This window comes from Cricetulus griseus, chromosome 2 (genome assembly GCF_003668045.3).
Source record: "Cricetulus griseus strain 17A/GY chromosome 2, alternate assembly CriGri-PICRH-1.0, whole genome shotgun sequence".
NCBI classification, from domain to species: Eukaryota; Metazoa; Chordata; class Mammalia; order Rodentia; family Cricetidae; genus Cricetulus; species Cricetulus griseus.
In genome coordinates this window covers 238315588-238341074 of record NC_048595.1, presented here as the reverse complement: position 1 = coordinate 238341074, position 25487 = coordinate 238315588, and the positions used below count along the sequence as shown (strand labels likewise).

Below are 25487 nucleotides of genomic sequence, written 5' to 3'. Positions count from 1 at the left end.
GGTTCCTACTTTGCAATAAGTGTGGATTTTATCGAGATTGCTCTTCTTTTATGACCTTGCTCTCTCATGTACCAGAGACATTCCTTTGAAAATTGAAGACCTCTCATTTTATACTTCAGATTCCTCACATATTGCTCTTTATTCTGCTCCACTAATCACTTATTAATGCATTTATATTTCTATATTTGTAACATTAATTTTAATCTTTATGTCCAGAATGCAAACTCCATACAGAGAGGGACTTTTCTTTGATTAAATTTCAAACATGTTCAAATACATTTGTTAAATGAATGAATGACATGGCATGATCTTTAATCTTGAGAATTCTGCAATCCACTTTGCAAAATGAATTATATGTTGAAAAAAAAGAATTTCTGCCAGCATAAGAGACTGTGCCAAATATAACTGAGTACAACAGACCCAAAGTGCTCAGATATTGTTTTTTACTAAGGATTCAGATGACTGGGCTCCATTTGAATAATTCATTCCAGGAGAAAATTGATCATAATCTAGGGAAGTAAAGATGGGAGTAAACCATTTTAGATGACAGCAATTTAAGGCTTCAATGACATTTCATATTGTGATTTAAGGGGAAGCTATTTGTTGAACATACATATAGTTTATTCCAAATGGAGTTTTCTTTCATCCTTCTCTATGTAGCACAAAACAATTTCCAACTAATTGACCTATTGGTTAATGTATACATGACATATGTTACCAGGTCTGGCGGGGGGGGAGGGTTATCCAGTAAGCCCCATTTCATGTGAGTATTTTTTTCTATTCATAAAAAGCAAAATAAGGAGGGGGAGGAAAATGAAATAGTTACTTAGAAACAAAAGGAATAATAAAAGTGGGCCAAGGGAAAAGCTTTTAGCAAATGTGAAAAAAAGCCACACTGGCACTGATGATGGGCCACTTAGTAGTGATTATATATAATGGCATATAAAGGAAAAGCAGGCACTTAGAAGCGAGGTAGTAGTCTTCTCAAAGATGTCCTGGCCTTGCCAACTGTCACTTTTGCTTGGACTGGACTTTCTGCTAATACATCTTATCTTTTCTGTCAGTTGATGCTGGGCACAGATGATTATGAGATCACCTTTTTCTTTAGCAAGAATGTTTTGATGAGGCAGTTGAGCTAAACTGAATCAGCAATAGATATATCACACAGGTGTCCCCAAATCCTTCCCTAGTCCTCCCTTGGATACTTCAGGAAGCATGATTTTTCCTCACCTATCCAAACAGAAGAAGGTGAGTCTAGTTATTTAGACAGAGAAGTGTACTGATCAGTATAGTTCATCACCTGTGATTCTCAGCATTTTCAATAATGGCTATTCAGTTGCTGACAAAAAATTGTATTCTAGAAAGTACAATTTTTTTCACAGTTGATTGTATATGGGCCCTGACCTAGTTACTATTCTATTAGAGTGAAGACCATGACATAGGCTACTTATAAAACAAAACATTTTTTTTTGCTTGCAGTTACAAAAGGTTAGTTCATGACCATCATGGTGGGGGTCATGGCAGGCAGGGATGGCACTGGAGCAGTTGCTAAGATCTCACAGCTGTTCCTCAGGCAGTAGTCAGAGAGATACTACTCCTGGCTTGGACTTTTGAAACCTCAAAGTTCACTCCTAAAACTACTCCAACAAGATCACATCTCCTAATCCTTCCTGCCATCAACTAGATGGACACATGAGCCTATTGAGGCAATTCTCATTCAAACCACCACATGGCCAAACTTGCTTTCAGGTTGCCTTCACTGTGGGAGACTTCAATTCATTTAGCTCTCCCAGAAAACCCAGCAGAAGAATGCTGAATCAACTTTTACTTTAAGAAACACCATTAGCAGATTCAGGAGCTGCCGAAGGGAACTTCTGGCTTCATCTACAGTGCAAATGCATGGTTGGCTGCTCAGGTCTAGTGATAACACACCCCTGTCTGTCCATTTGCAGTTTTCTGTACTCTCTGAATTCTTCAAATAACTGCACTCCCTGCTTTGATTTCACTACACAATGGCAGACATCAGTGGGCTAGCTTTAAACCTTGCCCACTGAAGATTTTTTTCTTTATTCTTGGATGATAGCTAGTCTGGTTTCCCTGGTCCAGCATGGTAGCACAGCAACTTTGCAAGTGTCTTGAACATTTGTAAAGTCAGTTTCCTGTTTGCTATAGTAACTGGCTAAAGCAAAATAACATAGGCATTTAAGTAGATGGAAGTCAAACTGAGTTTACAACATATGCATAATATAGGTTAAGAAAAAAGACAGTGACAGTTATATTTGAATATGTACTAGGGCCATATAGAAATTGGCTAGCTATCAACAAATAAATAACTCTCACATTGTAGTAAATATTGGTCATTACATATGTAGAAATGGTTACTTAATATTTTATATATACATACAAACTGCTGTGGTTCAAAGGTAAAGAAGTAGAAGAGAGAATATTCATCAATATACCAGAAAATTTAAAAAAAACAAAGCTACCAAGTCCTATATGATCTTACATTAGTAAAGGAGTTCTTTATTTTTTCTGTTTTCTATGGTTCCTTAAATCATTAATAGGAAAGAGAGAACTTATATATGGTTTCTGGGAATATAATTTATGCCACTTCCTTCCTTAGTTATTATTTTTATCAAAGTTCCTGAACTTCATTTTTGGAAGGAAATGTTAGGGAGGAAATCTGAGTATCTATTGAAAAGGAATGATTATATTAACTACTTGTAGCAGTTAATGCCTTCAGCAATAATCTAACATTGGTATTATTTTTACAAAACAGATCTACTCTCTCAAGCAGTAAATATCTAAGATTATAGGCCAGTCATCAATCCTTATAATCTCATTTATCAAGGAGATTCACCACTTCATCCTTCTTTGCATCAAGAATAATGAATGTCATGGTCAATGGTTCTTGACTTATACCTCTTTTAAAAACTAAGACATACTCTAGCAGCAATTATAACCATTTCTCAGGAAAAACAAAAGCAAGCAAACATAATTTCTTAACATAGTTGTGAAGTAAAAGGTCGCTATCTAGGGTTTCCATTGATGTAACCTAGTTTGAGACACTCTGGAGAATCTGTATCAATGTACTGTTCATGGAATCTCTAGTTTCATATGAGCCCTTTACTTTTGTGTGCGTAGAGTCTGAAAGAGTGAGAAATATTTATTAAGTGCCTAAATATGTCTATATCATCAGTACATATAGTCACTCTTATTCCAATACCAATGCCTCTAACCACAATTATTAAATGTCCAATCTAAGATTACTAAGTTACATACACAAAAATTCATAATTTGTCTTAAATGTAATCTACATACTCCCATTTAATCAACAAAAGTGCTTAGGAACAAATTCCAGCAAGCTTGTCAATCTCTTTTTGGGATGGTACCTCAGGAGTCATTTAGTAATGATGAAGTTATTTTGCCCATCGAAACTACAGTTAGTTACTAATAACATCTAGTAGGTAGATGCAAGAAATGTAGTTAAGCATCTTGTACATATGTACACCAGTCCCCACAGCTAGTATTCACCTAGGTTGGTGAAAATATGCAGCAATGCTGAGAATCTGTGGCCAAAGCACACGTATCTGGGATGCAGTTTACACACAGTGGTCTTGTGTAATGTTGTTTTCTGTGGTTGTGCTTGATGGGCTAGTTCCTAAGATGTCTATCCTGTCCACTTAGGTATAATTTTCATGGCTGGACATGCTTGTCCTTTTATAGTATGTCAGGAACTATTCATCCTTTGCTCAAAATACTGAATGGGTTGCCTAAAGTGCACGAAGCATCTTCTTCATACTGACATTAGGCTGCTTTAGATATAATCTTTGTCCCCTGTGAAAGCAGAGATGCTTTACAACATTACTCACACTAAGTATCTCTTACTTTTCTGGCTATGGTTTCTTATGTCTCATAAAATAAAGCTTGGTTGAAAATACATTTCTTATAGTACTTAAGAGAAAAGTTTAGGTCATCAAAAATGAATGTTGTACAAAGTTTGTAAGAATACATCAAGGTATTACCTACATGTAATCCATTCTGAATGTCTTAGTATTTTGATATCTCAGGACAATTAGTTGTAGCACAACTCCCTTTTACAGAGATAGGCATTGATAGACTCTTGCATAAGTTGTCTATACACAGACATTTATTTATTTGTTGTTATCCTTGATTTCCTCCTTATCTGTATCAGTTGCCAGAGCAGAGTTATTCCAAAGAAAGTGAACACTGGATTCACCACTTTCAGTTTGAATCCTAATTGTGACATTTGTTAGTATCTTCTTTTCAGACAGTTCCTTAATGTCATAAAGACACATATTTTACATCTTTGTATTTGAGGTCGATGTAAGAGTAGTCATGAAAGGACAAAAATAAAGAGTGTATATGCTAACTGTTCAGAATATAGCTGGCCTGTAATAATTTTCATAGCTTCCATTATGGCAATTATTGACATTTATCTCTCAAAGATTATCTCTTTCCTCTTAATAACTTTGGATAATTTTCCCTATAAACATTTTTATTCTTCTATGTTTCCATCTAATCCTTGTTGAAGGTTGAATATGCTGATTTTAATTATTCAGAATTTTCTGACTAAGGTAGAATGTAGCATTGTTACTTTCTGTATCTCCCAAGAAACTTAATGTACTGCATTGAAAAAAAAATTATATTCAATCTCAAAATTCTGTGGTGGAATCTTTATCAAATATTGACAGTAAAAGGTGAACTATAAAAAATGCAGTTTCAAGATTCTAAAATTTGATTTTCTTCTGATTTTTTATTAATATATTATATCTGAAGTGTAATACTTTGGTTAGTATTGACACCATGAAATCTCTTCTTAATCAACACGATAACAATTTCCATCATCAGATGATTGATTCCCCTTGTCCCTTATTATCATGCCTACTCTTAAGAAAATCAGGAGGTGTGAATCAAGCATATTTGGATTAATACAAGTAAATCTTACACTGTCTCATACATGTGCAGGGTTATGATTAAATCACCAAGAAAAGAGAAAAGAGCTTTGCTCTTAAAATCTCAAAAAAAGATTATAATTGAGTTGGGATATCAGTTTTGAATTCAGAATTGAAAACTTATACTCAGCAGTTCACTAGGAAAATTTTATTAGCAAGAAATAAATAATGATTCAACAAAATATCCACTTATAACATTCTTTGAAGGAAAATTTCAACTAATCACCTGAGCTCATCTACCTTTTAAAGAACTAAGCATTTAGTTGCTTGTTGGGATGGACTTTTGCATTATGCTACAATTTTCATTGAATAAAACAGTTTTAGATATTAAAGGTGTATTAAACCTTTAACTTCCATAAATAATATTTAGAAATGCAAAATAGATCATTTAGCATATACTGTTTATTTTATGAAATGCCACTTACTTTGCATACCAATCTTATGACTAATTTAAAATATTTTGAGTATAATATTTCCACATGGCAAGTAAAAATCACTGATAATGAACAGAAATATAGAATGCCTAAAGCTACATTCTTGTTGTTACAAGTTGAGTTACAGCACAGCATCTACTATAGGAGAGAAAAATCTCCAGAGGGACACAGGAGGAGGGAGAGTTTCCAAAGAGAGGATGGGATGAAGTAGTAGAGGGAGATAGAATACATAGTGGTCAGCTAACATAAATAATTAAATTAACAAGCAGTCTGATGAATTAAACTATATATGAAAGAGGTACAAATCAAGTTTTGTCTGTAGTTTTGGTAAGTCTGTCATTCCCCCATTTCAGGGACTAAAGAACATTAAGACTTAGGTTTCTTTCTTATTAGACTTCTAACATCAACTGGTAGGATAGGTCTATACACTGCAGGTTATTCAGATACTGCATCTGGAGATATGCTCTCATCACCACTACTATCATCAAAGTCTTGGGAGAAGGATGTGATGGTTATCATCAGTGTAGAAAGTCAATTTAGTCACCATATTGCTTTATATTATTTGGCAATGAAAATCAAATGGAATTAACTAGTTTTGGGGATAAGATAATGCATTTTTGCATTATGCATGAGAACACATTATTAAAAATCAAAACTATAATGATGTAGAAATTCCATTTTTGTTTGAAGATAATGATAAGGATATTTTTGAACAAACATTTTCCATCCCCAAACTAACAACCAAGACTATTATATTTACTCACAGAATAAAACACTTAGAATATGAATATCACTAAAGGAAATGTATCATGGTATTTTTTAAAAAAAATAGTAAATATGTAAAATTTATGCTGTCTAATTCAGTAAAGAGATGGAGAAAAAAGGCTGGATGGGGAAGATATAAGGAGAGAATATAAAAACCAGAGAAAAAAGAAAGATTGTTGTTTAATGGCAAAGAAATCCAGTCTGCCCATTGACTTCCATTTATCCTTCAGTCTGTGTGAATGTGGTTTGCTCTTTGCTGTAGTCTCAGGGCTTTTGTCAACACATGAGCAGCATTACAGACCCCTTACATTGTCATCTCTCTCTCTCTCTCTCTCTCTCTCTCTCTCTCTCTCTCTCTCTCTCTCTGTGTGTGTGTGTGTGTGTGTGTGTGTGTGTGTGTGTACATAAAGCTTGTATCTTTGCCTCCTAATATACCCAATATACCATGTGTGGTTGGTTCTCTTTGAGTTTAGAGTTGTTTTAACATTTTATTTAACATTCATAGGAGCACATACAGTGTCTTGATCAAAATCCTCCAGCAAACCACCCCTCTAATTCATCCCATTCCTTCCACCACATTCCCTCCTAACTTCATGTGCTTTCTTTGTATCTGTACAACTCAGTAGTATCTTTATGTGTGATCATCTACTGGAGCATGGGTAACCTTAGTGTCTGTGTCCTTCAGAAAACTAATTCCCCTTTCCCCAGAAGCCATCAGTTGCTAATAGCTCCTTTAATAGGATGGGACTTGATGAGACCCATCCTCATCCATGCTCACATTTTAACTGACTTTGTCTTGTGAATCTTTTGTGCATGAGTCCCTAGCCCAGAGAGTTCATGTGTGTAACTAATCTTGTCATCATGCACAGAATGTTATTTAGATTTAGGTAGCTACTTCATCTGGCTCCTACATTCTGTCCACACCTTCTTTCAGGATGACATTTGAGTTTGGGGGAAGAGGAGAAATGATATATATGTTCCACTGAGAGTTGAGCACTCTATAGTTTCATGTTCTTTGGATGTTGAATAATATATTTCCTAAAGTATGCTTAAAGATTACAAGTGTCAGTGATCCTTACTTGATCCTTCCAATATTATCTCATGACATTTTTAAAATTGGCATCATTTGTCATTTTTGGTTCTTTGGTATGCCAGTCACCTAGCTTTCTGACCTATGTTCATATTATGAGAAAGAGAATTAGAGTTTGTCATTTATTACTGTGTAATTAATAGAGTAATTAATAGGCTCTGTTAAGATTTCAAGTACTGACTTAATTTCCATTTTAATGCCAACGCAATTAGCTCAACCGGATAAAAAGTTCACTGTGAAGATGGAAAGGAAGATGTTTTTAAATGTTTGATTAACCAATCAGAAGCACTACTTACACAATTTGCACTTTGGAAAAATTATCAAGAAATTAAATAAAATTTACTTATATTATTTGCCAAAATAGTTATAAAGAATTAATTCAATATATATGAGTTCTAAGACTTTTGAATTTACATTTGACAATTTCTGCTTTACATAAGCTGAATAATCTTCTTTACATTTAAAATTATTTTCTATTTATTTATTTGGGGATGTAGTGGCACAACAACTTTAGGCAGTCAGTTCTCTTCCTTTTACTACACGATTTCTTGGTCTTGAGCTCATGTTGTCAGGATTGTCAGAAAGTGCCTTTATCCACTGAGCCATCTCAAAACCCATATACACTATTCAAAGATAGAGCATTTTACAGAATTGAAGTTATTTAGTCTGGAAGTTTAGACAACTAAAATAAGTATTTCACAGAAGAGATTTGTAATTTTGCCTATGACCAATCAATATGAAACCAACCATTTTAAGTTGACAAAAATTCATAGTTGCCTTAACAAATGGTATCATTGTGTGATGTATTGTCAGGGTTATATCAATATTAGTGTTTTCTAAAACTGTGAAAATTTTTGTATTTACAAGATTTTGTAGAGCAAATGTTATTAATTTATGCTTATTCAGTCACATAAGACCTTGGGAAATGTTAGCATGCCACACCTCGTGCCTGCCAAAATGTAGTGTTTTAATTAAGTCTTTCTAATTATTTTATCACTGGCTAAAATAAGAAAAAAACACTGGCAGAATTCAACCATTCTACAAACCACAGTAATTTAATGGGTCATGTTATGTTTCAAAGAGCAAGGACTGAAAGAGGACTAGACAATTCTTTAGAAGAGTAAGCTTGATTATTGTATATAAATACTTAAAAGGCTTTCAACTTTCACCAACATTGCTGTGACTAAGAATGAATAATCTAGAGAAATAAAGACCAGGCAACTACATACTTACAACACCATCGTCACATTTCATTGACTAAAGATGTTTACTTATCCATACTTAAATTTATATGTTAAAGAATTATGACATAGTACTGTTTAAAAGTAGAAATAACCAGATATTTAGAAAAATTACCCATGGCAACTGTAGTAATTTATTTTCCTGCTGCAAATGTAAACAGTTATTTATATATGCTTAATCCTACAGTAATATTTTTTAAACTTTGAATGAGAAAACTCTAGTTTTAACATTAGTTCCAATAATTTCATTCAGTGTTATCAATTAAACTTAAGAACCAACACTTGCATTGTAATTTCATTATATGTTAAACAATATATTTTATTTCATCAAAGTTAAAGAACTGCAACTATTAAAGAATAGTAAAATAAGGTCTTAGAATGTGATATAGCATCACAAAGAGGTAACTGCTGGACTTTGTATTTTTATTAACATGTAGGGTTAATCAGAATTCTGTTTATTATGCAACAGTTTCTTATGCACTTAATGCATTCACATGAGTTATTTCATGATTTTTTTATTACGAAAATTCTATCTCAACATGTATAGATGTCACTAAGCTTTATGGCTTGAGTTCTATCCCAATAACCTGCAGGATTAAAGGAAATAACCAACTTCTACAAGTTGTCTTTTGACCTGAAACATGAGTTATACATCTTCCACAAACAAACAAATATATGCCATACAGAGTTCTCACTAATATACCTTTATAACTAAATAGCAGTGACCTCTACAACTAAATACTAAAGCCAAAGCACAAATCAACTAAACTAAACTAAACTGTCATCGATTCAAGTAGGCATTTCTCAGAAGACAAGTGTCCAGCAGTCGTGAAAAGTTAATCACCATCATTTTATCATTAGTGAAATACAAATAAGACAATGAAGAGAACTCATCTTACCCCAGTTATAATACCTAATACAAATACTAATAAATGTCAGGAGCAAAGAAAAGAGAACTTTTCTATACTTTTAGTGAGAATGTAAGTTAATATGTCTACTAAGAAAAACAATGGGGAAGTTTATCAACCTCAAACAGCTAAAATCAGAACTACAAAAGCTGGGAGCAATGGCATGTTCCTGCTGTCCTAGAGTTTTGTAAGCTGAGATAGAGTAATCTTTCCAAATTATCGTGAACTGTCATAACAAAACCATTTCTCAAAACACACACACACACTCACACACTCACACCACATATATATCATATATGTATATAACAAAACATAATAACAATCAATGAAAAACAGGCCATGAATTAGAAAAAGTTCAAGGAAAAGAATATTTTAGGATTAACTTGAGGAAAGAGAGCAGAAATTATATTATCTTAAAATTCTCAAGACAGATAACTAGGAAACCAATATAGGACTGATCCAGGCCCCCTGACCATGGGTGTCAGTGAGGACCTCTCAGCAATCTATGGGTCCTCAGGTAGTAGATCAGTATTTATCCCTAGAAAAAGGATGGACTTTGGGAGCCCACTCCACATGGAGGGGTACTCTCTCAGCCTAGACACATGGGGGAGGGTCTAGGCCCTGAGCCAAAAGATATGACAGATTTGAAGATCCCACCTGGAAGGCCTCACTCTCCCTGGGGAGCAGAATGATGATGGGATGCAGGGTCAGTGAGGGCCAAGGGAGGAGAGGAGGGAGAGCGAACTGGGATGGACATGTAAAATAAGCTTGTTTCTAATTTAAATAAAAGGAAGTTATATTGTAATCTCAAAAATAAAACCAAAAATGAAAAAAATATGTATTAAACCATATAATTACTGCACATTTATCAAATACACAGCTGAACAGCCATGCTTAGTTCTTTATAGTTCACAATAGCCGAAGTATGAATATAGGTTAAGTGTACACCAATAGCAAAGAAAATGTAACACAGAATCTGTGGCAGCATGCACAAAACCTGGGAAATTCCAGGCAGACAAAAATCCTACCCCAATGAAGAGTTATTAGTAATTGATAGCTTACAGGGTCAAGAGAGTTCACTTTCTTTAATGTGTGGTCCCTGGTAGGCCTAATAACACTCCAGGAGATGGTCACATACCTTAAAGCACAGAGACAGTACCTATTAGACACTGTGTATTTTAAAGTAGAAGGACACAAAGTTGGGTAGGTATTCAATGGTGGGATCTTTCAGATGAAGAAGGAAATTAATATGAAAAAATTAAAATGTATGAAGTTCTCAAAGAATAAATGCTTTGTGATACATCTGTACATGTAATTGCCTTATATTTAACTTTGTATATGCAGAGGAATAATGCACCAAAAGAACTAAATCCTGTCATGTGTAGCATAGGCAAGTCTGCAGGATATATGTAAGTAAACAATGCCAGGCATGGTCATTTAGAGTGGGATCATATGTGATTGTTAAAGAAGTTGCTCTCATAAAAAGAGAGTGAGAAGGTAGTTGTCAAAATTCTATAATGGAAATGGGTAGAGATGGTGGTTATCAGAAACTGAGATAAGAGGACGCCCCAAAGAATCAACTAATCGGGACTCACATGATGAAGCTCAGACATGCTTGGGTCTATATGAGGTCCTCTGTGTATATATTACGGCTCTCAGCTCATTTAGTGTTTTTATGGGATCCCTAACAGTGGGATCGGTACATCTTCAACTCTTTTGCCTGTTCTTTGCGACTTTTTTCCTCCTATTAGGTTGCCTTTTCCAACCTCAGTATGAGGGATTTTGCCTTGTCTTCAATATTATCTTGTTCTGTCTTATTTGGAGGCCTGTTCATTTTTGAAGGGAAATGGAAAATGAAGGAGGAGCAATGGATCAGGGACTGAGATAAGTGAGGACAGTCAGGGAGAAGTAGAGAGAAAGGAAATTATGGTGTGGGTGTGTTACATGAGTGAAGAATATACTTTCAATTAAAAAGATGATACATGCCACAAAATATCCCACGGAGGTTAGAGCTCCCCATATAGTTTTGTATAATGCTGCATCTAAAAATGCCATTTTCTTTCCTCCTCATGTTTTATTCACTGCTGGTTTTTCCAGGTTCAGAAATCTTCATGTTTACTCTACAATAAACATCAAGTTTATTAAAGTATTAGCTCACATGTTGCCTTCCCAGTGTCTCAAGTGATATTTTACTTCCATTCACTGTATGACTTTATTCTCTTCTTAGTTATATCACTTCTTGTGGTGAGTAGTAAAGAATATGTATCCTATGATATATGTTCTATACTATATCTGCATATATATTCTAAACTATATCTATATATCATACATTCATTATATATATCATATATTCTAAATATATATGACAATATAAGACCTACATGTGTGTGTGTGTGTGTTTGTGTGTCTGTGTGTTAGAAACTGGACTCCATGTGGCTGTTTATTCTTGTTGTTGTTGTTGTTGTTGTTTGTTTTGTTTTCTGTCTCCTTGATTGAAAAAAATGTGACACAGAATAAATATTATGCAATTATTTTTGTAGTGACCAAATAGAAAACAAAACAAAGAAACAAAGTAAGAAATACATAATTGGTGAGCAAATTACAACATATTCAGAACTCCTAAGTCTGGAAAAGGAACATGGACACATATCCACGAAGTGATAATCTTGAATTATCACTAAGGATCAAGTTGAGAAAACTTGATAAAAAGAAAAAATCAAAGAAAAATACCAGTGTTGTATTGTGTAATGACTGTGTTTATGGGTTATTGAAAAAGGAGAAGAACTGGCTGCCTGGACCTTTGGCATCAAGATTTGTGAGTGTGTATCATGTGTATATTGATACATGTGTATATTGATATCATGTTTATATTGTAGGAGGCAAAGAGCACCCATATTTTATGAAGAAGAAGGGAGCAAGTGAGAAATAAAGAAGACTATAAATAAACCCTCAAACAGCATGAGTATTTAAAGAACAGAGTTTTAGAGTTTAAAGGTATGAGAATTTTTTTTTTCTCATCAAGGCACAGCATTAAATTAGGAGGGGCCTCACTCTAAGCTATCTGATGCTATCCTCACAACTAAGACAATACCTCTAAGGAAAAGGATCTAGCCAAAAAAAAAAAAAAAACACACACCCTGAGCAGAGCCAAACACACTTTAACCCAGCAACCAAAACCAAAGAAATGTACCCTGACCCTGAAACCAGTGCCAACGAAACACACTTTGTCCCTAGAATCAAAGCCAGTGAAAGAAATACACACTGGCCATGAAAATGGAGCCAGAAAGCCAAAAGGACCAGTAAAAGAAACACACTTTGTCCCTGAAACTAGAGCCCAATTTGACTCTAAACATATGCAGAAAGCTAACCAATCCCTGAATAGGAGAGCTAGCCAATCTGAGTTCAGGGATTCTGTGTAGGCATGGAATTCTAATAATAATAATAAAAATCCCTGAACAAGCTTTGGGTAGAGACCTTCTTTTGCAGCAGAGTGACAGAGAGAGTAGGCAGATAGAAGCAGCAGAACAAAGCAAGCAAAGTTGTAACACTTCTGTCAGGTGAAACATTCCCTTGATAGAGCAGAATTATTACTCTCCACCCTTGCTCTCCTAGGGACTAGAGTCAAGCTGTTACAACTTCACAGGGGAAGCCTTTTCTGCAGGAACAGACCTGATACACTGGGGAAGGCCCTTCTTGAAACAGGGCTGTAAGCTGAGCTGTGTAGCACTCAGTATTCTGTGACTCCCGAGTTCCAGAATACCTGTCCCATCTGAGCCACCCAAAGGTTTCCAATACCCACACCAGTTACCTCCATGATTGAATAGATTATCTTAGTGAAAACATCAATATTTGTGTAGTTTGAATCACTGTGACATCATAGTTCATAGGTAGCTTGAATCACTATGATGTCACAGATCCTGGCAACAACACTGTCTTTCTTAAGACAAGCCCCTTATCATGTAGAAGTCAACCAATAAAAGATCCCACAGCATAGCACAGCATTATCATTAGAGATCATTCCCACTTTGTTAGTGATGTTATCTCCCAAGATGAGTATTTTCTATTCAAAGAACTGGAGTGGAATCTGCAGCTTTAGATCTCATCTTGGAACCAAGTTCTGTGGGCTGCATTAAGGAAATACTGAGTATGGCCTTCACCTCTGACCACTAGCAGACAGTAGGTGTGTGGTCTAGGTCCTATGCTGCAGTCCTAAATTCTATTGACTCCCTTCTGCTATAATGTTGAGCCTCAAGTTTTGTGATTTGGAGGTAATATTAACTATATATGAATAGCGAGGTAAAACCATCCCACGGTTCTTCTCTGGCCTCCTCTGCTGATGGCTAAACTACTTTCTGCACAAACAATATTGTATTATGTAGCAGGTGACTAATGGTACTCACTGGAATTTATGTTGAAATTTTAATATTAAAAATTGGCTTTATCATTCCCCTAAAATGGGATTGATGACTACTATTTATGTCATCCTAGAGCCCTCATCCAGTGGCTGATGGAAGCAGAGACAGACATCCACAGATACACACTTAGCTGAAATCTGGAATTTAGTTGAAGAGAGGGAGGAATGAAGAACAAAAGGGTCTGTACCAGGTTGGAGAAACCCACAGAAACAGTTGGCCTGAACAAGGGAGAGCACATTGACCCCAGATGCTGCTGGGAGGCCACTACAAGACTGATCCAGACCCCTGAACATGGATGTCAATAAGGAGGCCTCGGCACTCCAGGGAGCCTCTGGTAGTGGATTAGTATTTTCCCCTGGTGTAAGAAGGGACTTTGAGAGCCCATCTCACATGAAGGGATACACTCTGGCCCTGGACACATGGGGAAGGGCCCAGTCCCTGCACAGGAAGATTTGGTGGACTCTGCAGAGCCCCCATTGAGGGCCCTACCCTGCCTGGGGAGTGGTGGGTGTATGGGGTAGGGGGTAGGATGGGAGTGGGGGAGGAGTGATGGGGGTGAGGGGAGGGAGAGGGAGAAGGGACTTACATGTAAAACAACCTTGTTCCCTAACTTGAACTACTAAAATTTTCTTTTAAAAAATTGGCTTTAAAAGAATACAGATAGAAAAAGCATGAAATGAGTATGAAGGGATGAGAATGAGATAAAAGTAGGACAGACTGAAAGCTCCCAGACCAAGCTGGAGAGCTGTGTTTTTATACTAAGCAGTCTAAAGAACCCATCAGGTGGGTCATTGAGATCATTAAGGTCCTTTTCTTCACATTGGGCTTCACAAAGAGGAAAACAAATCAGAACAAGAGGGAAGGGGAAGGAAACACAGTTTATCCTTTTCAGTGTGTTCAAATCTTGCAAAGGTTAGGCTTAGGGAAATAGTCAATGTGTTGCTGTTATTGCTGGAATTATTGTCCTTCACAAAATGTCTTCTACAACTAAGATAAGTTGCTAATCACTAAGGCTTCTATGAATCCTTTTTTCATTTCTTTAGACCAAAGTATGTTTACTATGGATAAGGGATCTTATTTTTGTCTTACAATTTGATATTTTTCAGAAATACTGATATGTTTAAATAATTTGTCCTATAGATATTTCTAAAATATCCTGTAATCAGACACTAGAAATAATATTATAAGTAATCCCATGCTTTATAATTAGTATTAAAAGAAACCCAAGTTTAAACATAACCAAGTATGGAAACAGTACTATGTCAGACTATGTAATCAACTATATCAAAATAATTATATTTAACTTATAAGTGCTAATTGTATTTGAATTTGGAATTATGGAATACAGCAATCATAGCTTACATTTAAAATGTACAACATATAATCATCTTAGTCCTAAATTATCGCACTCCCTAAAATTATTTGGTTCTATGTTACACAAAATTGCCATATTATTCAAATTAGTATCTTCTAGGAATACATATTTTAAAATTTACTTTATTGAATCACTTTATTGTTTCCAATTTAAACATAGGTTTCAGATAAAACAAAAATCATTCTGCTCTATTGATTGACTTTCATTTTATTTTACCAAATTAATCTTAAAATACATTCAGATATATATAGACACAGTGGATAAATATACTCAAGCAAAATTCGTTCTAAAACATTGGCTTTTGCTTAAGAAAAATGTTATAGGATTCTTTCTTCATAATGATTGTATCATAGAAATTAATTAAACCTTAAGTTGTTAAGTATTTGAAATCCAAAAATAGGGATTGACTTTCAACCCCTAACTACACAAGTTTATTCTTTAGTCATTTCATCTTAATTCATTTCCATGACTACACACTAACTAGCAGAACTTTGGTCTCAGACTGTGAATACACCCCACTTTGAATAGTTATTGTTCTTATTTTCTCATGACTACAAAGACATCCCTATGAAAAGCAGAGTACATGCCAATGGAAGTTCAATATGCTCACAGAAATGCTATCTTTTAAGGATATGATCCAGGACTTTTTGTGAAATGGGAAGTCATTTCATACAAAACCAAATATGTTTTAAGAGTCATGACCACCTCTTCTCGTAAGCTTCTTTTTCTTTCCTTATTTTCCATTAATCTAATTTTCTACTGTTCTAGCCAGACATTGTGATTGCCCTAATGCTTCTCCATCCGTTCTTCCTCAAACTTCTAATTCTGGAGTTTTGTGCTTTAAGTATTAGAAATCTCTTCCCTGTTGCCTTACTATAAATTCCGTTTTTAAATGAAACATTTTCTTTTTCCCAATTTTAAATTATTTTATTTGTTTTCAACCTATTCTTATCTATAATTCAGTATTCCTAAAGCATTCTCCACAATGCAACTATTTGCCATGGATGGTTCTAATCACACTATAACCTTACTAAAAATAGTGAAAAATGAAATTAGAAAGTAATCAAAAGGAAATTCAAATCTCATATTATAACATTTTTCAACAGGTTCTGAGTTCTAGAATTGACTGATTAGTTCTAAAACCAAGATCTATATTGTTCAGTAACTTGCCAAATTATTGAAAATAGACTATAGAAAAATAGTCTCAGTAACATTTTCTTCTTCACACAATGTAACAAAAAGAACTCATTTGCTACTCGTTTATAAGCATCTACTATATGTGTATCCAGTGAGGCACATAATTCATGAATTGTGCCAACAATCCTATGGAGTGTACATGATATTCAACTTAGAAATACACAGACACAAGATTTTAGAGGGCAAATAACTTACCATTATCTAAATGTAGAATTTTGTGAAACCAAAGATCATAGCACCCACATCAGTATCTGTTCCTAGATCCATGTGCTTTAGCTTCCTTTCTCAGCTTCTTGGTGCATAATCAGAAATTAAATGGTTGCCTATGAAATACTCATTTGTGGTTTGGAAGGTAGGTTCCTATTATACAAATATCACAGACACTGCTGTACTGATGCTGAGTGTTTAGAGAGGGAACTGTGGTAAAAACAAACAGAACAATACATCAGAAGCTATTACTGACCTATCTTCATTAGCCTCTTGTCTGTATTTTCCCTTATCTTTCTTTTCCTTGAATCTCTCCCAGTGAAGAGTCTGCCATCCCTAACAACCTGGCTTCCTAAGACATCTATACATTTGCAAATCAATTTACAGCTTTTTCTCCAGCTGAGATGCTTCTACTTTCTCTTACTCCATTAGTGAGGGACAAATCAGAATTGGAGAATTTCCTCTTCCCTTCCCAAGTAGCTCTGGGCTTCTCTATTGAGCCCTCACACATATTAGATTTTCTATCCTTTCTCTGAGCTTGCTGCACTAAAAATGTACTGTGGTCATTGAGTCTCCTCCCTGCCCTTCACCTCAGCTCTCACAGGCAAAGTTGTATCTATAATTATGTGTCCTCTGCCCTAGGTGATTTATAGAAATGGATCTATCTATGATTGTTTGAATAAATAAAACATATTTAATTATAATTGAAATGTATATCAATGCAATTCACATCACCTTTCTTTTGAAATCATTGAAGAAATTGTGTGTACTTCAAAACTTTTTGCCAAATCTATTAAATATGTCTTTCAAAGTTACTATGTTTAACTTAGGGCAGATTACATGAATCATTGAAGTTCACTTTTAAAAAAAACCTCTTTTACCTGGAAATCCAGGTTCCCTCTTCCTCCCATCCACGCACTCTCCCCACTATCTCTACACCTCATCCCCACATCCACTACTCAGAGAGGGTGAGGGCTCCCATGGGGGATCATCTTGTCACATTATTTGGGGCAGTACCAAGACCCTCCCCTCTGTATCCATGCTGAGAGAATCCCACCATAGGGAATGGGCTCCAAAAAAACCAGTTCATGCACTAGGGCAAAATATTGGTTCCACTGCCAGTGGTCCCATAAATTGCCTAAGCCCCTCAGCTTTCACCCAAATTCAGGGGGCCTATGGGGTTTCATCGTATTCACATTCCCCAGATGTCAATCTGGAGTCAGTGAGCATTTGAAGTTCACTTTTGTGAGTTGAGCTATTTTAGAAGCTCATGAAAAAATAAAAATTTTAGAGTTTATTCTATTTAGATGAAGATTTCTCCACAAAAAAATAGAGCCAGGAAAACCAAAAAACAAGTGAGAGTTACAACTGCACTTTTGGGACTACTTTAGAGAATCTTTCAGACATCATAAAAAGGACAAGAGAAGCCTTTCTTTGAGGGCACTAAATCCAGATAGTCAGTCTGTCAAAATGTGCACAGACAGGTTTGTATACCCCATTGTCAGGAGCTGGCTGGAATTAGTGCTTTCCATATGAACAGAATAAAATGTGGTCAGTAGCTGAAAGGAGTTTAATGGTTCCATTGTAACCTTAACTAACAAAAGTTGAGTATTTAAATTCTAATGTCAGGAAAGAGATTCAGAACCCAGATTACCTACAGAATGTCTTTAAATAGTTTGGCTGCATTTTAGAGCCAAGAATTTAGTAATAGTGGAGTCAACCAGAATTTCATTATTAGAAATACTTTAAATAAAGTATTGAGACTAAATTATCAATACAAATTTGATTAGATTGAAATTGAAATAGAGAATTCAATTAGACCACAAAAGATTAGTAACAAACACCATGAAAGATGATATCTCTTTTGAATTAAAAGTAGCACAACAAGAAGACAGTAGATTTGAGAGAGAAGAACAGTGAAGAAACAACAACTGGGAATTGATTGTGGACCCCAAGTTAACAGAGGGATTGAGGCTATTTGTAAGGCTGCTGCTAGGCAGGAGGCCCAACTAGGAACTAGGAAGCTGGCCATATGAAATAACCTGTTTCCTCTGAGACTCAGAGAATTGTTTTTGAAGACTGAGAAAAATAATTTATGACAGAACTTACATAATATCTAATGCATGATAGCTCATCTGTAGTCATTTCTATCCCCTTACTTTTTTTCCCAATGTTTTCCAGCAATTTAACAGCAAGCCTGGGATAGAATCCTAGGCTTCTGCCTACCAGCCCATAGCTTTTTGTTGTTGTTGTTGTTAATGGACTGCTGATCTATAAACAAAGATGATACACAGGAATTTTAAAGCAAATATTCACAACTTATCCTGGAATTGCTTACAAGCTGACAGCTATCCAATTTATTTTTAGTTTATATTTAAAATGAATCATATGTTCCAAAATGACTGACAGAAACACAGCTTTGTTTCTGAAGCCAATTCATTTCCATCATTTTTGGACACAATTGAGAGCTATAACAGACTTTCGAGGTGTTTAAAAGCATTCATCCAGGACAACAACAAAAGCTAATTATCATAAAAAAATAAATAGCTCCTGCTAACATCATTTTAGGAAGTTTTCCTAGAACAGAAATACATTTCATCTATCATCCATCTGTTTGGCATGTGGAAACAAGAACTAGATGCGATTATCAGGTATCTGCTGGATGATATAACAAAGTAGAAATGAATATAAATAGAAGAGAGTATTCTAGTAGAAGCCCCATCCCAACTCCGGGTATCTATATACCCAAAGAGCTTGGGATTATGGGGGATGTCCTTTTGTATATATGTTTCTCTTATCGGCTGATTAATAAAACACCAATTGGCCAGTAGTCAGGCAGGAAGTATAAGCCAGGCTAGGATATGAGGAGAATTCCCGGGGATGGGGGAAATGCAGAGAGAAGTCACAAGAGAGATGCCATGTAGCTGCTGAAGGAGCAAGATGATCCAGTAAGATAAGACAGTGTGAAAATATTAGATAAATAAAAATGGGTTAATAATTAAGAGAGAGCTAGCCAATAAGAAGCCTGAACCACTGGCCTAACAGTTTATAATTAATAGAAGCCTCTGTGTGTTTATTTGGAGATAAATGGCTGTAGGACCAGGTGGAATAAGAAACTCCACCTATACTGAAATATTCTGATGGAAGCTCAACCTGAGGCCCTGGTACCCATTTCCCCAAAAAGTCTGGATTGGTTAGGTGAAGCCCCCCCCCTCTCTCTCTCTCTCTCTCTCTCTCTCTCTCTCTCTCTCTCTCTCTCTCCCCATGGCTCTGCCCCCTCAGAATTCCTGCCATGAGTTATCTCCTCCCCAGGGCTGCTAAAGACCACCACCTATAGGCTACTTAAGACCTGGCCAACATATGTCATTCCTCTCCCACTCTCTGAGGGTCACCCAGGAGCAATTTGCTCTGTTAATTAAACATGGGTTTATTAATTTCATTTTACTGGCTTATTACATTGGTTGTGGACATCCAATAACTGGGGATTCAAAACTTACCAGACAACATATGCAATAAGTAGGTCTGGAAAAGGGAACATGTAAATAAAAGCAACACATGTATAATCTTCAGTAAGTAATTGATACATCAATCCACAATAGAGTCAATATTATTTATGCTGAATAGTGTGATGATAGAGACCGCATTCAGTGAACAGTCCTGACTACAATTGCATTTCTTCCACTCTATTTGGGCAGTTCACATTTTTTTCAATTTCTATCAGTAGTAATTTGCAGCAAAATTTTATGCACTTAGGATGGCATTTGAAAAAGATTTTACTGCTTACCAACAAATCATTTGTATTACATAAAACAATGAAAACCAAGTTCTCCAAGGGAAAAATTTAAACTCCAAAAAGAAAAAAATTCTGTTACCAATGAAATTAGCTAATTAAAAATAATACAAAATTTGAATAAACAAAAATCCATAAATGTAGCATAGGAGAATGAGAGTTGAATCTTTGTTCCCTCAACTAGCATAGAATGACACCTATAACTGTCATTGCTAAGCAACAGCTGCCTAACCAATATGTGTTCAATTAAGTGATGCATATAATAGAAAATCCATATTTTATTTGGAGGCTTTTAAGACAAATTTATCTATCAATTTATAATTTCTTTAATAATCTATGTATTATTTATGAGATCAAATACTTTTGAAATGTCTATGTAACTTTCATAGTAATTAGGTGATAAAGCATCTTCTTTTAGTGGAGAATGATGGAGTTTGAGATAAGGTTTCACTCTACGGAACAGGCTAGTGTTGAATTTGCTATGTAACCTAGGCTGACCTCCAACTAGTGTTACTATTACACATACACGTGCTTGCATTACGGTCAATAGACAGTACCAGGACTAGATGTAAATCTTTCCAGGAATTTAAAATGCTTTTCAACAAACACAATTTGAGGTCAAGTTCTCTATAAGTATGTAAATGTAATTGACTATTTGTTTATTTAAATTTATACTGGAGATGGAAATGTTTAGAATATTATTCATAGGTTGAAACACTGATTTCATGTGAATCTTTGCCAATTAGGGATATTGATTATAAATTCTGTTGTTTCTTTGGTCAGTCCTCAAGATGAACATTTACATATAAGTGAAGAAACATGTATATTCACACTTTAATCTTTTGCCAGTTCCTTTCTAATTATAAACAGTATGAAAAAAATCCATAGAAATTAGAGCATGTAAATATATATGCATACATATGCGTATATATATAAATGTTTGTATATGTAAAATTAAGTATGTATGCAGTTTAGGCAACATATACTCAAATTTATCAAAAGAACATAAGGAAATAACCTCATCCACTTTCTATATAACTGCATATGACTATTTATGGACATAAACATCAGTGGATGAATTTGTATCTGAAGATTCCCTGGCATTCCACATAATGCAAACCCAGGAGAGCAGTTAATACATAGATTTCTAGGAGAGTTTAACCAATCACATGAAGGAAATGATTTGGGGGAAAAACATAACAAGCTTAATAAGCCTAATTTAAGTTAAAAGATCATTCTAAAGTACTTTTTATTTTACAGATTTTATTGATAAATGTAGAAGCTAAAATTAATAAAAATATTTTTTATATTTTTCAACAATATAAATAAGATTACTAACATAATAAGGCTAGCTATTTCATATGTCATATAAGTCTATTTTCATTGCTTTTTCAAACTTGAAACTCTTTATTCTCCTAGCAAAGATCCTATCTGTCCATTTGAACTGATAATTTCCTTATAAAATGGATACATTTCTACAAAAAAAAATTTGTCCATGGCAAGCATACAAAGTGAGTGGGAACAAACCATGTTCCTGCCATATTTGGGGAGAATTTAAATTTAAATGAATTTTAATCTCAATGTAAATTTGAAGCCATAGTGAAAGAGGGCCTAAAATAAAATGTTTTACATTCTAATTTAAAGTAATATTAGAATACTGAAAAATATCCTGAAATGAAATCAATTATCATGATAAACCTAACAGTTACTTTGCAAAATAAGTGTCAGAAGAAAACTAAATGTTTCATTTTACTGTTTCCTTTCTCATGTTTTCTGAAAATTTATAAATTAATAATTCAAGATAACAATAAACCATCATTAATAATCATTAAAGCAATATGGCACAGAAAAGCACTGTAGAGAATGTTTATTAAATTATTCTTAGTATTTTATTGAATTCTATTTATAATCCTATTTTCTAAGTTGCTAATTGTGTCTACACAAAAGCAGTCCAAAAATATTCATCTTCAGTGCTATCATTTGTTCAACATTTTAGAAAAACAACAGTTTAAATTTTGGTATACTGCTTAAAGATGTGGATTTTATTAGTCATTTTATACATCATTTTGCATAAAACATAAATTCTTTATCAAAATTGTAAATTTTCTTATGGTGACTGAGTATCATGAAACTTTCCTGTAGAAAACCACTGAATCTAACTGAAATCATTTAAATAATAAATTACGATGATAATCATATTAACTCGGTTTTCAATGTATGGCTCAAACTCCTCAGGCTCATTTTATAAACACAAAGAAAATATATGTGATTTGGTTATTCTTTTACTAGAACAAGTGTTGTTATTTGGCTGCAAATATCTTTTAGTCCTTCCATATAAACACAACAATCATAATAATAAATTAACAGACAAAAACAGAATTAAACTAATAAAAGAAAGCAAAGAAGAACAGAAAGAACCTGGCATGTCCTCCAGAAAACAAAGTATTCAAAATAGCCATGGGGGCCACTGCTCTTACCAGTGCTGTCATCATACACAACTGTGACGGTTTTCCACTTGAAAAACTGAACCAAATCCAAGATGGCACGGCTAAGAGAGGAGAAGTCTGGGTAGAGACTGACATAGAAGGAATCCTTGTTGTCTGACACTTGATGTTTCCATCGGGTCTGTATGTGAGGAACCCCCAGGGCATTGCAGATGGACTGTACTGCATTTGCTGATGAGCTGTGTGAAGGCCCAAAGATAGCAGCCACCCCAAGTGAGAGCTGATCACAAGCTGAAGAGGAGAAAGGAGTCCATTATTAAGGAGAGGGAAGGATGGTGCAAATTGCTATTAAATCCCTGAAATTTCTTCCTGTTAAAGATCTTTCTTCTTTAATATAAATCTGCATTTCATTAATTCTACACACATATGTGTATACATATATGTATGTGTGTATATACACAACATTATATTATAATCACATATACCATATATTACACATATTACATATTATAATTATTATCATTCCTCCCTTTTATCTCTCCAAACCTTCTCCCATGTTTTCCTCCTCTGCTTCTCTTCCAAATTTATGGCCTCGTTTTCTCAAATTAATGTGTGTGTGTGTGTGTGTGTGTGTGTGTGTGTGTGTGTGTTTCTGAATACATAAATAAAACTTGCTCCATCTGTATAATGTTACTTTTATGTATGTTTTCTAAGCCAGCCATGTGATATTGGAACGACCATTAGTATGCTGTCCCCAGGGATGACTGCTTCTCCTGCTCTCAGCTTTCCTACATTGACTATAGTTAGGTCATTGTCTATGGCTGAGGCCTCATGAATTTATGACTGAATATTTTCAGAATATTAAAAGAAATATTATTCACCCAGTTTCATGTAACTAAACTTCAAATAATTATATAAATAATGTCAAGGAAGGGTGGCAAAAGGAAAAATAAAAGGAATAATTTCAGCATAAAATACGTGATACATGAGAACCTAAGCATAGACACATTTAAAATTAGGTAAAATATATTTTTAAAAACCACTTACTTATGTATGTCTCCTTAAAGAATCTGATATAATATAAATGAATTAATTTTGAACATAATGATTACTATTTTCCAAATAATGATCAAAGCTCTAAATCAGTAAAAAACCAATTCTGATAACACACTCAAAATGGTGCTTTAAATCCTATATTTTGATTGGAATCATCCCATGTTTTTAAATAACACTGGTGCCTTTGTTATTATTTACTAAAACTATATAGTTTTTTGTTGTTGTTTTGTTTGTTTGTTGAGACAGGGTTTCTCTGTGTTGCTTTAGAGGCTGTATTGGAACTACCTCTTATAGACTAGGCTGGTCTTGAACTCACAAAGATCTGCTTGCTTCTGCCTCCCAAGTGGTGGGATTAAAGGTATATACCACCATCACTGGACCCTATTTAGGTTTTGAGAAGAGGTTTTCTTCTGCTGCCCAGGCTGACCTCATCCTCCTGACTCTCTGACCTCCAGAGGATTTAGGAAGGATAGTAAAACTGTGCCACTAACATAGCTAAAAAAAAAAAAAAGACTAGAAATATTGCATGAATCAAATACTAATTCAATTATAAAACATCAAAGTATTCATTGATAGAGCAAAGTAGTATAATCTATGAGATATGTAAAAAATTTAACATCCTATTTCTATTCGGGCAAAAATGATTAAAAATACTCTTTTAAAGTTGATGGGTACTCCTGAGCAAATTGGGAGCAGGAGAGAGAGGAAGGAGGTGAGAAGGGGCAAAGGGGAGGCGGGAGGAGAACAAGAGGACCAAGACAGGGGAGAAAAACAGGAGGGCAAGAAAGGAGATTTCTTGATTCAGGGAGACAGTACAGGTTTGGAGAGAAGTCTGGCACAGTGGAAAATGTTATTGGATCCACAGGGATGAATCAAACTAAGAATTTAGGCAGTGGTGGAGAAGCTGCCTTTGATGCCCTTCCCCTAGAATAATATTGATGACTACCTTGGTTGCGATTCCTAGAACCTTTATCCAGTAGCTGATTGTAGCAGAAACAGGCACTCGAAGCTAAACACTGAGCCATACTCCTAGAAGGCAGTTGTTGAGAGGGAGGATTGATGAGCAAAGGAGCCAAGACTGTGCTGGAGAAACCGTACAAACAGTTGGCCTGACCTAATTAGAACATGGAGACCCCAGCTGTAACTGGGCCTGAACCAAGCCCTCTGAATGTGGGTGTCAGTTAGGAGTCAAAGACAGTCTATAGGACCTCTAACAATGGAGCCAATGTTTATTCCTAGAGCACAAATGGACTTTGGGAGCCCATTCTTTATGGAGGGATATTACTGCAGCCCAGATACAGCAAGGAGGGCCTAGGCCCTCCCCCCAAATGATATGATAGACTTTGATGGTCCCCCGTGGAGGGCCTCACTATCCCTGGGGAGGAGATGGAAGGTGGGTTGGGGGGGTGTGGGGAACATGGGAGGATCGGAGGGCAAGGGAATGGAGGGATGGATATTTAAATATAAGTGCCTCTAAAATAAAAAAAAATAAGTTGATGGGCACTGTCATAATTGTATACATTTGTAGAGACTCTGTAAGATTCAAAATCTACTTTGGCTCTCTCTTCCTTTACATATTTCTTTATAAT

The 25487-nt window shown here is 35.1% G+C and overlaps 1 protein-coding gene across 1 annotated transcript in view; it reads right to left on the bottom strand.

Annotated features, from left to right (window-relative positions):
• Positions 1-25487, bottom strand: part of Grik2 (glutamate ionotropic receptor kainate type subunit 2) — a 650167-nt gene that overhangs the window by 384263 nt on the left and 240417 nt on the right. Inside the window, exon 3 of the mRNA XM_027402939.2 lies at positions 22876-23133. Within this exon, the coding sequence (XP_027258740.1) occupies positions 22876-23133 (258 nt within the window). The remainder of the gene's footprint in view (positions 1-22875; positions 23134-25487) is intronic.